This window comes from Gigantopelta aegis, chromosome 9 (genome assembly GCF_016097555.1).
Source record: "Gigantopelta aegis isolate Gae_Host chromosome 9, Gae_host_genome, whole genome shotgun sequence".
Taxonomy (NCBI): domain Eukaryota; kingdom Metazoa; phylum Mollusca; class Gastropoda; order Neomphalida; family Peltospiridae; genus Gigantopelta; species Gigantopelta aegis.
In genome coordinates this window covers 56,621,848-56,637,529 of record NC_054707.1, presented here as the reverse complement: position 1 = coordinate 56,637,529, position 15,682 = coordinate 56,621,848, and the positions used below count along the sequence as shown (strand labels likewise).

Here is a 15,682-nt window from a genome sequence, read left to right as displayed (position 1 = left end):
CAAAATCTTAAAGGAATTATTCTTTGTATCCATTAAACTATAAATGATATTAAAGGGACACACCCTAGTTACGGCTAGTTGTTAACCATTACGGCGTTGTTTTTTTGCTATTAAACCCATTTTTTCACAAATAAAATTGCACTTTACTTACCGTTTATTATTTAGAATATACATTTCCATTCACCTGAAGTGTTTTTTGGTAATCCTGGTTTTTGTAATTCTTATTTCTTAAAAACGGACGCATGTTTGAGAAAAAACCGTTGAGCAGACAAGGTCTAATCTATTTTTAGATGGGATATTTCCATTTCAATGTCACAGACGTTGGTATACCACGTGACCGTTATCATTTTGGTTTGGTTTGTTTTTTCATGCACGGTTCACACAATCAACATCCGATTTGTTATCATTTGCTTGTTCATTTGTGAGATATTTCTTCACAGATAGTGAACATTTTCAGTAACAAAGTTCAGACAAGTAAGTGTCTCAATACAAAACGTTACAAACCCTTAAAACCAATAATTTTGCTAAGTCTTACGATATCTGGAGAGGGGATACAACCAGGACAGAACAGTTGGAACATGTCCAGGAGAGGTGAAAAGAACGCACCCCAAGTCTGTGCGCACTCTGTGAAATTTGTCGTGACGTAGGCATTGTTGTGCTTCGAGCGACATCTACCGGTGACATCAGCATACTAACTTTCAAAATTACTTCAAGCAATTGGGACATGGGGATTCCCATGGTATTTATCGATATAAAACCTGCTTTTTCACTCCATTTGATAAAAACGTGATCTAAATGTGTTACAGGTTTGTAGATTAACCAAATTATAATTTATTTTCACTGGATGGAACTAGGGTGTGTGGCTTTAATCTAGGAAATTTGAAATATAAATGTTTATATTCATAAACACATTGCGATTCTTTCACTCAGCTATTTAAATTTTTGTTTGGCAGATGGAAGAAAAAGAATGATGTACTTGTACAAAATTATGAATAGCAAAAAAGACATAATTATTGCTCTACAATGATTAGGGTGATGAGAAATGCACTGAATATACAGATATCCATGATCTAAGCCAGGAAGGGTAGGCCAGAATATTGTAAAATTGTATTTAGAAAATAAAGACCATTTTGGCCAAAACATTGGCTACAAACTGTTGATGTGTTTTTTTAACCACCTATTCACGGATGTTAGAATGTTCCTGTTGTGTGTATTAAATTCAGTATTACCAGCTACATGTGGAAATATAGACTAGATACCATACTCAGCTTTTGTACTGTTCGTTTTATGTGTATTAAGTTCAGTATTACCATCCACATGTGGCAATATAGATGATATATCATACACAGCTGTTTGTTAGGACTGTTCCTGTTGTGTGTATTAAGTTCAGTATTACCATCTACCTGTGGGAATATAGATTATATACCATACAAAATATTACCAAATACTTGTGGGAATATAGATGATATACCATACACAGCTGTTTGTTAGAACTGTTCCTGTTTTGTGTATTAAGTTCAGTATTACCATCTACTTGTGGGAATATAGATGATATACCATACACAGCTGTTTGTTAGGACTGTTCCTGTTTTGTGTATGAAGTTCAGTATTACCATCTACTTGTGGGAATATAGATGATATACCATACACAGCTGTTTGTTAGAACTGTTCCTGTTTTGTGTATGAAGTTCAGTATTACCATCTACTTGTGGGAATATAGATGATATACCATACACAGCTGTTTGTTAGAACTGTTCCTGTTTTGTGTATGAAGTTCAGTATTACCATCTACTTGTGGGAATATAGATGATATACCATACACAGCTGTTTGTTAGAACTGTTCCTGTTTTGTGTATGAAGTTCAGTATTACCATCTACTTGTGGGAATATAGATGATATACCATACACAGCTGTTTGTTAGAACTGTTCCTGTTTTGTGTATGAAGTTCAGTATTACCATCTACTTGTGGGAATATAGATGATATACCATACACAGCTGTTTGTTAGAACTGTTCCTGTTTTGTGTATGAAGTTCAGTATTACCATCTACTTGTGGGAATATAGATGATATACCATACACAGCTGTTTGTTAGAACTGTTCCTGTTTTGTGTATGAAGTTCAGTATTACCATCTACATGTGGGAATATAGATGATATACCATACACAGCTGTTTGTTAGGACTGTTCCTGTTGTGTGTATTAAGTTCATGTGGGGGATATAGCTACCACATTGCCATATTCTGTGCTACTTGTAGCAGCTAAGTATAAAATTTATACAACTATAAAGACATTTTTATTAAAGCATTTGATATACAGTTTATAGAAATGTGTTTGCAAATGTTTCGTAATAAGTAGTTTGAACTTTGCAGTATTTAAATTATGCTGTCTTTTGAAGTTGCTATACTGCTTAATTACATATTAAACTTTGTTTTGCATGTGATGTATGTGGAGGAGTATAGAGCAGTAAGTGGAGTTGTTGCTCTGTATTTACACTGTAACAGTTACACATTGTTATGTGAGCTTTGTTCATGTTTGGTTTTAGCTTTCAAGAAGGAGTTTTCTAAGCTGGGTCATGGATTCAAAACGATGGCTGTCACATTCAACTTGGACCAGAATGCCTGTGAGTACTTTATTACAGTGGATTCCTTTTTCTTTTATAAGCCTTTACAATACAGGCTTACGGTAAATATTACTGAGATAATAAACATATCAAAATGAAAAACTTAATTTTGATTGAAACAAACTTGTTTGCATCAATTGATATATTGGTGTGTTTGTCTGATATCTTTGATACATTTGTCTGTATTGGGTAATACTGATATTTTAATGTGATATCATTGATATATTTGGGTGTGATGATGTTGATGTATATTGGTGTGTATCTAGTAATGTTGATATATTTGTGTGTATCGGGTGAAATGTATATTTTGTATATATGATAACATTGATATATTTGTGTGTATCGGGTGATATTGATATGTCATACCATTGATATATTTGCGTGTGAGATAACAATGATATATTTGTATGTGAGATAACATTGATATATTTGTGTGTGAGATAACATTGATATATTTGTGTGTGAGATAACATTGATATATTTGTGTGTGAGATCATGTTGATATATTTGTGTGTGAGATAACGTTGATATATTTGTGTGCGAGATAACATTGATATATTTGTATGTGAGATCATGTTGATATATTTGTGTGTGAGATAACATTGATATATTTGTATGTGAGATAACATTGATATATTTGTGTGTGCCTGATAGACTCGCAGAATCTGACAGCTGCGATTGACCAGACTGGTGACACGTACCGTGAGATTGGCAAGATGTACGAGGAGCAGCCGATGAAAGACATCCTACCACTAATGGACTCCCTCGGCGAGTACAAGGGAATCTTGCAGACATTCCCTGATGTCCTCAAAGTTCACGAGGTTTGTCGCTTATTTTAGATCATTATGTCAGTATGTGGTTTCACCTGATCTTTTCAGTTTATTGTCTATTTTCATTTGGCATTTCAGTCATTATATATAATAATACTTGTATTTAATAATATATGAAGGAAAAGGGGGAATAACTTGTGATGCACATACTATATAGTTTGTGTTTACATTATGCACAGACATCGAGAAAATCTGTTACTACCTTATGATACTAGCTTTATCTTGTAAAGTTTAGAATGATGGATACCACAGGATGTCTGAGCTAGCAGCATTCACAATTCAACCTGAGTAGGATAAGGCCAGTATCTTCAAACAGCAGTTATTTTATTTATCCTGTTATCCAACAAATTATAATTAGTCCAGTTTTGTAAATAAATTGTGTACCATCAATCTAGAAAAGTCTTGCAATATGATGTCATGCATGATCCATGAGGTCATTTGTTATAGGAAGCTAATTTTTGTCATATCACCATAAACTCTCATTAATAAATAAATATTTAAGTTTTGTTGTTTTAATCACAACACAAAACTATAATTAATAATAAATAAGCATTGTAATTAAAAATCTAGATTGAAGTAAAGGAATCAAATTGGATTTAGATCACATGACCTATTTTATGGTAATTGACTAAAAATGTCAAAATTTATCCAGTCATCATGTTGCCAATTTATTCAGTGATTGCAGGATACATTTTTAAAGGTTACTTAATATATTTGACAGGGAGCCACAGGAAAAGCGAAGGAATGTATAAAGCAGAAAGAGGATCAGAAGATGTCCGAGTCTGAGGTCCAGTTAGTGATGCAGAAGGCGGATGTGATATCGTACGGAACTCTGGCCGAGATCAACCACTTCCAGCGCGAACGTGTTAGTGACTATAAACTGATGATGCAGAGCTACCTCCAGGCGCAGATCAGCTTCTACAGAGAGGTAAACAAGTCACGCTTCTTCACTGTTCTCAGGGGCAGGACTAAGCCCAGTGGTAAAGCGCTCACTTGATGCATGGTCAGTCAGGGTTCGATCCCCGATGGTGGGCCCATTGAGCTATTTCTTGCTCAAGTCTGTGCACCATGACTGGTACATTAAAAGCCATGTTATGTCCTATCCTGTCTATGGGATGGTGCATATAAAAGATCTCTTGCTACTAATAGAAAAGTGTAGCGTGTCACCAAATGTTTTACATCCAATAGCCGATGATCAATAAATCAATGTGTTCTAGTGGTGTCATTAAACAAAAAAAACTTTCACTGTGCTTACTTTTATCTGACCTACAAAAGTTGAAAGCAGACACAGGCAATAGGATTTCAAATTTCATGGGATACACTTTTTCAGTTCCGTGCCTTGTGATCATGGGAACCCATCAGAAACTGGTTTTTAAACAAATTAATTATATGTATATTATCTTCATTGAATAGTTGTACTCGAAATAATAATAATGGGAAACAAAATTTTGGTTCCATGATGCTACTGACACAGTACAGGAAACAATTGTTTCTGTGATATCCGAGGGCCTGAAAAAGAAAAAAAGAAATATTTTATTTAACGACACACTCAACACATTACGGTTATTTACAGTTATATGGCATCAGACATGGTTATGGACCACAAAGATATTGAGAGAGGAAACCCGCTGTCGCCACTTCATGGGCTACTCTTTACGATTAGCAGCAAAAGTTCTTTTATATGCACCATCTCACAGACAGGGTAGTACATACCACAGCCTTTGATATACATTGTACCAGTCGTGGTACACTGGCTGGAACGAGAAATAGCCTAATGGGCCCATCAACAGGGATTGATCCCAGACTGACCGCACATCGATCGAGTGCTTTACCACTGGGCTACGTCGTAAATAAAATGTGTTGAGTGCATCGTTAAATAAAACATTTCCTGCCTTATTATTTTCATTCATGTTGCTTATTATTTTACGGATGATTTTTTTTTATTGTCTCGCCTTTACAAATTAAATAAATAAGTAAACCGACATAACATTTATTTGTATCATTGTATACTGCATTTATTATTCAACACTTTAATTATGGCTGCTAATAGACGTCAAGATCAAAATAATTTTATTAAAAAGCTTTTTCAGTTAGGTTGTTATTTACAAAAATTACACATTTATATTTGCATACAACAAGTATATATACTATTACTAACAAAAGAAACAATCACGTCAGAGTACCCTTGGTGGACTTTTACTCATAACCGTGACCTGACAATGTATTATTGGACATTTGTTAGATGAGACCTCTATGTCAGCACTGAACTAGTTTTGAGAGGAAACCAAATTAAGATTTTAACATTTGAGACTTATCATTCCACAGAATTTTTGTATTTTATTTGAGAACAAGACCAAGTCTACTGCAAACATGCTTATAGTCAGGTTAAACTTTCACATACACTGAAGTCTTCAGTGTTTTACTGGACATTATCAAGATCTCTCTATATATATATATATATATAGAGGTTATTACCAGAGGGTTTTTCGGTATCGTCAGTATCATATATTAGGAATAAAAATTGTATTATGCGAGCCTCTGGCGAGCATAATACATTATAATTATTCCTAATATATGATATTGACGATACCGAAATACATGAGGGTAATAATCTCTTTATCATATAAGCTCAATCTTAATACAACATGTTTTTGTAAACTGTACACGCAACTTTAATTCCAGTCCGCCATTACTAGATATTCAAATGACGTAAGAATATGTGGCGCGGTGTACTTTTGAATGGAAATGACGTCATTTTGGATGTCCTTACATCAAAATAAAGTTATGCCTAACGTTTTTTGTTTTCTGAACGCTGGACAGCTTTCAGTGTCAAATTGCCATTGAAATGTTTTTATTTGATGACTGTGAATGCATGCATCAATCATGGAGTGTCACCCAGGTACGTTTGCTTAAATGTCAGTAAACCTAGTGCCAAGTCCTCGACTAATTTACATCTAATTTGCAAAGTTATCAAATTCTTAAAGTATGTGATCTGAAAAATATCACATACTTTGATTGCACTGAAAATGTAAGATATTATATGATAAATGACATTATAAATACACTTTCTTCAGTATCGTGCCCTTGTTTGTGGTCTCACAATATAGTTTCTGTCATTTCAGATTACCACAAAATTGGAACAAGCACTGCAACACTTTGACAATGCGTAATAAGTGGTTAATGTGACTTCAGTGGGGAATAACTGCAACAGTTGTGATACTTGAATGTGTGCGTATGTGTGTGTGTGTGTGTGTGTGTGTGTGTGTGTGTGTGTGTGTGTGTGTGTGTGTGTGTGTGTGTGTGCATGCATGTGTGTGTAGTAGATGACTTGTGCTACACTCAGCTCCATGTCTGCAGGATTATCAAAGGACGCTTGATGATTGTGAACACTTTGTTTTCAATTTAATGAGTTGAGCCATTTGATAAAAGGATTTAAAATTTACTGTTGGCAACTGTCTGAACTTCAGAGGGAGCTGATATGTTTCACAAGCTGTGAATTACAGTAATGCAGAACTTCAAGCTGGAAATAGTGTGATTCACACCCTAAGAACTGCAATAATTCAGACAGGACTGTGGTAGTGCAAACATGAGTCAGAACTTCACAAGCTGTTTGTGAACTGCAGTAGTCAAAACTTCACAAGCTACACAAATGTGTATGTGAACTGCAGTCATCAAACTTCACAAGCTGTATGTGAACTGCAGTAGTAAAAAAAAATCATAAGATTTGTATGAACTGCAATTGCCAAGTTTAACAAGAAACATAAAGAGAATTCCATTTACAACAGTTACTATTATAGTGGTTTGAACATACAAACTGCAATATTTGAAAACTGCACAGTCTGTATAATAGATATATAAGTTGCAGTAGCTAAAGGTTTCATTGGGAACTACCTGTGTATAAACTGTAATAAGGACCTCTGTGTGGTTTTCAAATCAATGGATTGGAAATGTGTTATGATGAAAACTACAGTTGTTAAAGTTTGTTATTAGTTGGAATTGTGAGTGTTATTGAGTTTAATGGTTGATGATGATTATTCAGGAATTGATCAATAGTCAGTGCTGAAGTGTACCAGTGGAGTACGTCTGCTGTTCCAATCACTGAGACGTGTCAGTTAGTGTGTGTAAATAGTGACTGTGCATGTTTCCCTACATAATGTGTATTAATCAGCTGCGTATCCAGGGCTAGAACTTAACAATTGCACCCATGGCAATTGCCTTAGCTGATGAATGAATTACCATAGGTCTAGCACTTTACCAATGGCGTTTTTGGCGGCTGGATAAACATGATTGCCATTGGTCAAAGGGGATTCCTATCCTGGATGAAGGAGCCGGCGTAAGTTGACACCTGAGCCCATGACAGGCGTGCACTACAACAGCTTGCTCTGAATGTGCACGTTAAGCCCTAAGACCTGACTTGACCTGTTGAAGGGATCATTTTTGGTTTTTAATTTTGTGTTTATTTCTTGTAAAAATTACTGATTTAAAATTGCCAAAGCCAGGTTCAAAGTTACCATAGGTGAGCAAAAATATTTGAGAATGAATTGCCATAGGTAACTAAGTCTTTTAAGTTCCAGCCCAGGAATCCTTTCTTCAAATCATCTACTCCTATATTCTGCAATGGTTAAAGTAACCATAACTTAGCTATAACATTTATCGTTTGAATTTTTATGAATTTTTAAGTAGGAATGAAAGTCTTTAAAAGTAGCATATATGTGGTTTGGTGATTAACTCTTCACGGAAATAAGTATAAACGAAATGAGGCAAAAGCAAAAGGAAGTATGCAAGTAACAATTCGGTTAGTATTCCCAAAGTCTCAAAATAACTTTCAGAAGGAATTCTTGGTGATAATGATTGTGAACAATCTAAGTTATCAGAATTAAATGAAAACAGATCCTAGCTTTTGAAAAGAATTAACTCCTCTCCCCCCATCCCTCAAAAACATACTTTTAGTTGAGCATCAGTGGAATGTACCTTCAGTGAGTGGAGGTTGAAAACTTCCCAGTAGACACTACACCTCCCTGATCAAAATATAATTGATTTTGTAAGTTGAATTTCAATAATTTTAACTCTTGAGAATAATTTTGTTTATTCTTAGCTCACAAGTTACAATAATATTTGAAAAATCATGTTTCATATTATAGATAAAAAAATATTTGTTTTGTTGCATTTTAGTTTGCACATATAAAAAGGTACTTTTATCGGGATAATTTCATTTCAGGGTCTTAATTGATATTTTTATAAATGAAAATGTTACATGTTAGTGTAGCCACCCATTATTTATAGCAAAAGGCATTCACTACTTAATCTGGGTATAGTATGAAAATAATTTGGTAATTGAAGTTGTTCATTTTTTAAGACAAACATTAAGGAAATCATTTGGAGATTGTTGTACCAAAATTAACTTGTTAAAGAGTTAACTTGCTCAATTTGATTAACAGACATATACAGGTATCAGGTTAACTCTTTGGAGACAGTAGATACTGAGTTGTTTATTACCATCCTGTGGTAAACATGCAATACCATACTTCGTTAATCTTGCTGAAATTATTGTTTTGACTTACATAAGTGATTAAATATGATGTATTTTCTCCTAACTTAATTCATATTAACAAATGCATGTGTGTGGGTTCAGGGGGAGCATGACTTCACCCCTCCGATGAACTTTATTCACCACAATCTAAACACACACATCCTTCTCACACACGCCCATGGCTCGACCTTAGCGGTAGCCCAGGATGTTTTAGCCACTGATGTTGCTCGGGCTACCAGATGTCTAAACCCGGTAGTCCGTCGGGCTACTAGATTTATTTTTGCACATCCCATTACTCTGCAATTAACAAGATGCTTAAACTCCTAAAAAAAAACACCCCACCTTAAACAACATCTTTAAATAAAAATAAATGATTTTGCTTTTTTCTCTTTTTTTTTTTTTATTTATTAAAATTATGGGCTACCAACTTTTACTGAGGGCTACCAGATTTTATAACCTACATGTAGTAGCCTGGTGGGCTACCACTGAAAAACGTTACAGTCAAGGCACCTGAATTACTGTTGCTTCTTGCCAGTTGTGAATTAAGATGTACATGTGTATAAAGTGCCAGTGACATATACTTGAGAACAAATCTGTGAGGGTTGAGAAACATGTGTTTCACTGGTTACATAGTTAACACATTCACTGGCAGAACAGCACAGATCTTTATTACACTTGAGGCTAACATTCAGTGACATGGCTGATGACTTGCACATAACCACAGGACAGGGTGACCTTTAAAGTTGCACTATCAAAGTTCAAGTTGACATGAACATTTAATAAAGCCATTACACACACTAACATTGGTGATAAATGTGACTGGTTCTTGTCAGGAAACATTTTATCAAGGCAGTAGGAACATTATTTTATGAGGGCAATAGATACATGCAGTTTTATTTCATCCAGCACCACTGTGTCCTAGCTATACCTTTATGCTTTAATTACAAATGTCATGTAAAACTAAGCACTAGAATCTGTGCCATTTTAGGGGTTTTGTTACAAGACGATTATCTATGGGTGTTGTGACATGATTTTGTTCATCTAACAACTGAAGATGATCTACGGGTGTTGTGACAAGATTCTGTTAAATCGAAAACTAGCCATATAATGTACCACTTTCTTCAGTTTATATTTTAGGAGATGTACTGGTACTGTAGAATTCATATTTGTGGTTTATAATCTGGTTAATGTCGGAATTATTTTTAGCTACATAATACTGTTGTCACCTATATGGCATTCTGTATGGTGTAGTACTACAACTTTTAAAAGTGCTCACCTGTGTTATTCCAAGATGACTGGTGTTTGTTCTGTGATACACAAAGAAATGGCATGTTTGGTGGTAACAGTTAAGAAGTATTATTACAATAATAGTTATAACATCTGTTACAATGGTTATAACAAAGTACTTCATTGATTGTCACAATTATTTGTTATAATGGTTGTAACAATGTTTATTATAATGTAGGTGTTGTAATGTGTGAAACAGCTAGATTGTAACAATTAGATGTTACAGTGATTGTAACAGCTATGTGTTATAATGGTTGTAACACATAACTACGTTTATTACAATCATTATAATACCTAACTATAATAACACTTAGCAGTTGCAACCATTACAACACCTAGTAATTGTTAAACAATTGTATAACACTTGGCTGTTATAATAATGGTTATAATGCATGTTGTTTTTTTGCAGATAGTCTGTAGTCTGTTATGACTATACATTTATTATGAAGATTGCAAGAGAAACCTGTTTAAGCTTACAAGAAGACATAAAGATAAGCATCTGCTACAAAACATATAGGTCTTTAAACATTATTGTCTACATATGAAAACTGTTTTTAAAAAAAAAAAACATAAGTATAACAAAAAGAAAAAAAAGAAAAAAGAATATATAAATATTTCTAGTTGACCACACAGATTATTATGTATTCTGCCATGAACACCTGGAAATTAATTAACCACCACCCAATTTATATTGTCACCAAATTATTATTATGGTGGTAGCCAGGCAATATTAATACTGTAAAAATCATGTCCCTTCCCACGCTCCATACAGTCATTTCGCTCTCCTTGCCAGTCAAGAACCAGCACAAATAGCATGTGCAGAAAACTACTCTCACATGGGGGGAAAACCATGTTTTTGTTCAATTAAGGTTTATGCTTGTTTTTTGAAAATAATTTTACTATTGTGCTTAATAAGTGTCTAATGGTTCACCGAACACTGTCCATTGCCACTAGGTGACAGATTACTGGAATGAATAATGCGGGATTGTCATGCAAATTGGGCGTTAGTTGGGTCGGAATCTTACTGTAATTAGTCGACTCATACTAAAACACCAACAAACCAATGACGTCAAGGAAAGGAACCATCCAGAACCATCCAGAACAACCTCGTAAAACATCTCCACAAGAAGACGGGGCGTTGTTAAGATAACTTGATTCCCAACAGGGCCATGTCAACAAGGACTGTAAGGAATCGGCTGAAGAACACTGGGTACTGAGCCAGGAGGCCTATCAAACGTCCCCTTCTCACACCAGCATACAAAGCAGTACGTTTAGCATGGTGTTGGGTACGCCATATATGGAATCTTGCATCCTGGAGAAAGATTCATTGGTTCGATGAAAGCCGCTTTCTTCTGCACATGACTGATGGAAGAACTCGTGTCTGGAGACAACCAATTACTGCCTATGCCGCTAACAACATCCAGGAAACCATTCCATTTGGCGATGGTTCTGTGATGGTGTGGGGATGAGTTTTGCATGATTGCAATTTGGATCTGGTCACTGTTGAAGGTAATGTTAATGGGCCAAGATATCAGAGGGACATCCATGCTTTGGCTACGAGACCAGTGTTTATGGATGACTATGCTAGACCCCATCGAATGCATGCAGTGATGGATTTCATACAGCGAAATGCAATCACTACCATTCCTTGGCTAGCACGAAGCCCCAACCTCGATCCGATTGAGAACTTGTGGGACATTCTGGGTTGAAGAGTAAGTCAGAGAGATCCTTCAGTCCAAAATTTAGCAGAATTGTCAGCAGCATTGCAACAGGAATGGCGGGCGATCACACAACGTCAGATCCGTCTAGTCCAGGGCATGAGAAGACGTATTGAAGCGGTCATCCGTGTCGGTGGGGGTTACACCAGATACTGAAGTTTTGAAGATTTCCTAACACTCTGGACCTTGTTCGAGCATGACAGCCATAAAACACTTCTGCAAATCATTTCAAACTAGCGCCAGTCCCATAGTTAATTTACCTACATTTTCACTCACATTGACACATTTCATTTCCCTTGTAACATTACACATTAAATTAGGATAATATTTTGTCTTTACTTTCATGTGATCATGTGATATGCTAATTAAATGTCCACAAAAAAATAGCAATTTACATGGAATGGGTCAATTAAATAATCACAGTACATTACGAAATATAAGTTACTTCCCAAAATCAGGGTGGTGCTTAATTATTTTCCAGGTGTATATATATTTGATGCAGTCAGTGTTTTAGTACATCCTTTAGTATAGTATACAGAAACTGTGAATGTAACAGATGGCTACCAGTACATATTGTTGCAGTGTTATATAGAGAATAATGAGTTACCAGTTACTATCAACTCTTGTATCCCAAATAAATAATTTACACTTGTCGCTTGCTTTAATTAGTGAGTGACAAATGAAAATCATTTTATGACGGACATAAATTTTATAATAAGTGGAACTGAGTTTGAAATTCTATTTAGCTGCCTCAGACGGTTTTTTCGTTATATTTTCCTCTCTTTTTTTTCTCTTTTTTTTCTGTAATAACCTTTTATTATTATTTTTCAGGTTCATACATGAATATAGAACCGATGTAAACCACTTTATACACACTATTCTATATATATATATATTTTTTTTTTCCCAGATTGTCCATACAAAACATAAGATATGGTTTTGACTGATACATTGTATACATTCTATATAGGGGCCACCATTTTAGGCCATTGTGCAACCATAACACTAGGGCTGTTTTAGTACCCGACCACCCATATTAAATTGTTTAGATTTTGTTTATGTAACCCACTTTTATCTTGATTTATTTCATTCACAAAATCTATAATGAATAGTATTAAAGGGACATTCCTGAGTTTGCTGCAATTTTTAAGATGTCATCGACTAACGGAGACTTTAACGACTGTAATTACATATCAAATATAATTTTCTGCATAAAATATTAGTGGCTGTATATTAAACGTGTTTCTGATTGTTCTAATATTTGTACTAGGTTAAATTTCATTTTATTTCCTAAAAAGATTGTTTTCGTACGTACAAAATTATTTGAAGACAAAATCAAGTTTGGGCTTCTTACAAATATTAAGACGACCAGAAACACATTGAATATACAGACACTGATATTCTAAAGAAGGAAATATATTTAATATAGAACTTTAATCGTAGAAATATTTTATTAGTCGGAAACATCTTACAATGCAGCAAACTCGGGAATGTCCCTTTAAAATAACATTTTATTACAAAATTTATCAATGAAACAGATATGTTTTAATGCAAATTTCTATGAGATTAAAGAAAAGACATCCAGACTGTAAGATCAATGGAGAAAGAAGGAAGCTTCAATCAAGTGACCGGAGCAGGAAACGCAGGTCTCATTAGAAGATTTTAAGCCAATCACATTGGCTGTTGGGATGTTCGGACCAGTCTTCTTACATAGGAGATAATGCCATTAGTTTGAGGTCAGGTTAAGTATTTATGAAAATAGAAAACAATCCCAGTTTTCTACACTCCTTAAACTTTTCCTTAAACTACATGATATCACTTTTTGTTTTTGCCTAATCGTGATGACGTCGTAGTTAGTACCAGTACTGAGAGTGTTTTGCTGGATTAACAAGTGCATGTTATCCTTTTTCAAAAAACACACTAACTGTGTAATGCTGTTATATGCATATAATCATATAATCTTGTTTCAATGTGCTGCAGGGTAGTAAATGCATGTTTTTCAAAACAAGTATTTCTGAGGTAATAAATGCATATAATCTTGTTTCAGTGCTACTCCGCTTCAGCTAGTATACTGCTAGGGTATTAAATGTATTTATTACCTTGCAGTGGAAGAGATGCCTATGGGATATTTTCTGTAAACCACATAGTGAGTAATATTTTTATAGAGGTTATGACTGTGTCACACTTGCATAAACTGAAAAAAATACTTGTGCCGAGTTCTTATAGTTAAAGTTGGTCACATAATTTAACAAAATATGTGTCTGAATTTTTTCCTTAGCCTTCAATTCTTAAATTGGTATTGTGTGTTTAAATTTCATTGACAAATGTGTGACATAGGAATGCAAAGTTTCATTGATAAATAGTAAAATCATGTGATCACCAATTGATGTCATTTTGCTAACTGATGTCATTTCTGTAGTCATAGCACCGTGCATTCCTATGTCTCCTTGAGTTATGCTGGAAGTAATTGGCAGGATTGGGTTTTTTGTGGTTCATTGATGTGCATTATAATAAATAGAATACATGTACATGTTACAGTAAGAGACGTGTTTATTTTACAACGTATATGTTTTAAATAATATGTTACTGGCTTTCACTCGTGATGTACATGTATGTTTGAAAACACTGGCTGTAATATAAACAGTCTGACAGGAAATCATACAGTATTCTCCATGTAATATTGTTTTGACACCCACCATTCTGTTGAGAAATAAAGGAAGGAAATATTTTATTTAACGATGCACTCAACACATTTTATTTACGGTTATATGGCGTCAGACATATGTTAAGAACCATACAGATAGAGAGAAGAAACCCGCTGTTGCCACTTCATGGGCTACTCTTTTTGATTAGCAGCAAGGGATCTTTTATATGCAACATCCCACAGACAGGATAGTACATACCACAGCCTTTGTTACACCAGTTGTGGAGCACTGGCTGGAACGAGAAATAGCCCAATGGGTCCACTAATGGGGATCGATCCTAAACCGACCGTGCATCAAGCGAGTACTTTACCAATGAGCTGTCGCGCCCGGTGGAGTAATAAATGCATATAATCTTGTTTCAACACAATATACTACTGTTTCTATCCAGCCTTGGTAGCACAGAGTTTAAGCTATTGGCTGGTAGTTATTGGATTCACATCCAGATAGTAGGCCTAGGTAATACTGGCTCCCACCCAGAATGAGTTTTAATCATTAGTTAATGGCTTGGTAAAGGCCATAAACATCTCTCACAAACTATTAACAAGTATAACAGTAATCCCTGTCCTGGACAGACAGTCCAGATAGCTGAGGTGTGTGTCCAGTACGACATACTTTAACCGTAATTGGATATAAGCATAAAAATAGAAGTGAAACCCCTCCAAACCGGATCCTCTGTAAACCGTATTTGCCTCAAAAACACATTTTCATGGTCCATTTTACTGTGTATTAAAACATTTTTATAATGAAATGCTGAGGTGATGTACATTGTATAACAGACCACGTTGTCGTGGGAGATTCTGATGCAATTGTTAGGTAATGTGGTCATTGTTGAGGATGTATCTGTGATATACTGATTGAATGTGGATGTTAGGTCAACCATGTGGCTAGACCAACTTAATAATATAATAGTATATTATCAATGTTAAGCCATGTAATTATTATTTGTAGTTTGTAATTTTAAACATAATTCACTCTGTATATATTTGATTGAC

At 34.9% G+C, this 15,682-nt stretch overlaps 1 protein-coding gene across 2 annotated transcripts in view; it reads left to right on the top strand.

Annotated features, from left to right (window-relative positions):
• Window positions 1-10,841, top strand: part of LOC121381165 (sorting nexin lst-4-like) — an 82,989-nt gene extending 72,148 nt beyond the window's left edge. For both annotated transcript variants that reach the window (XM_041510340.1, XM_041510339.1), the window contains 4 exons: window positions 2,543-2,620; window positions 3,275-3,441; window positions 4,172-4,378; window positions 6,573-10,841. In XM_041510340.1, the coding sequence (XP_041366274.1) occupies window positions 2,543-2,620; window positions 3,275-3,441; window positions 4,172-4,378; window positions 6,573-6,620 (500 nt within the window). In that variant the 3' untranslated portion in view covers window positions 6,621-10,841. The remainder of the gene's footprint in view (window positions 1-2,542; window positions 2,621-3,274; window positions 3,442-4,171; window positions 4,379-6,572) is intronic.
• Window positions 10,842-15,682: the final 4,841 nt, after the last annotated feature.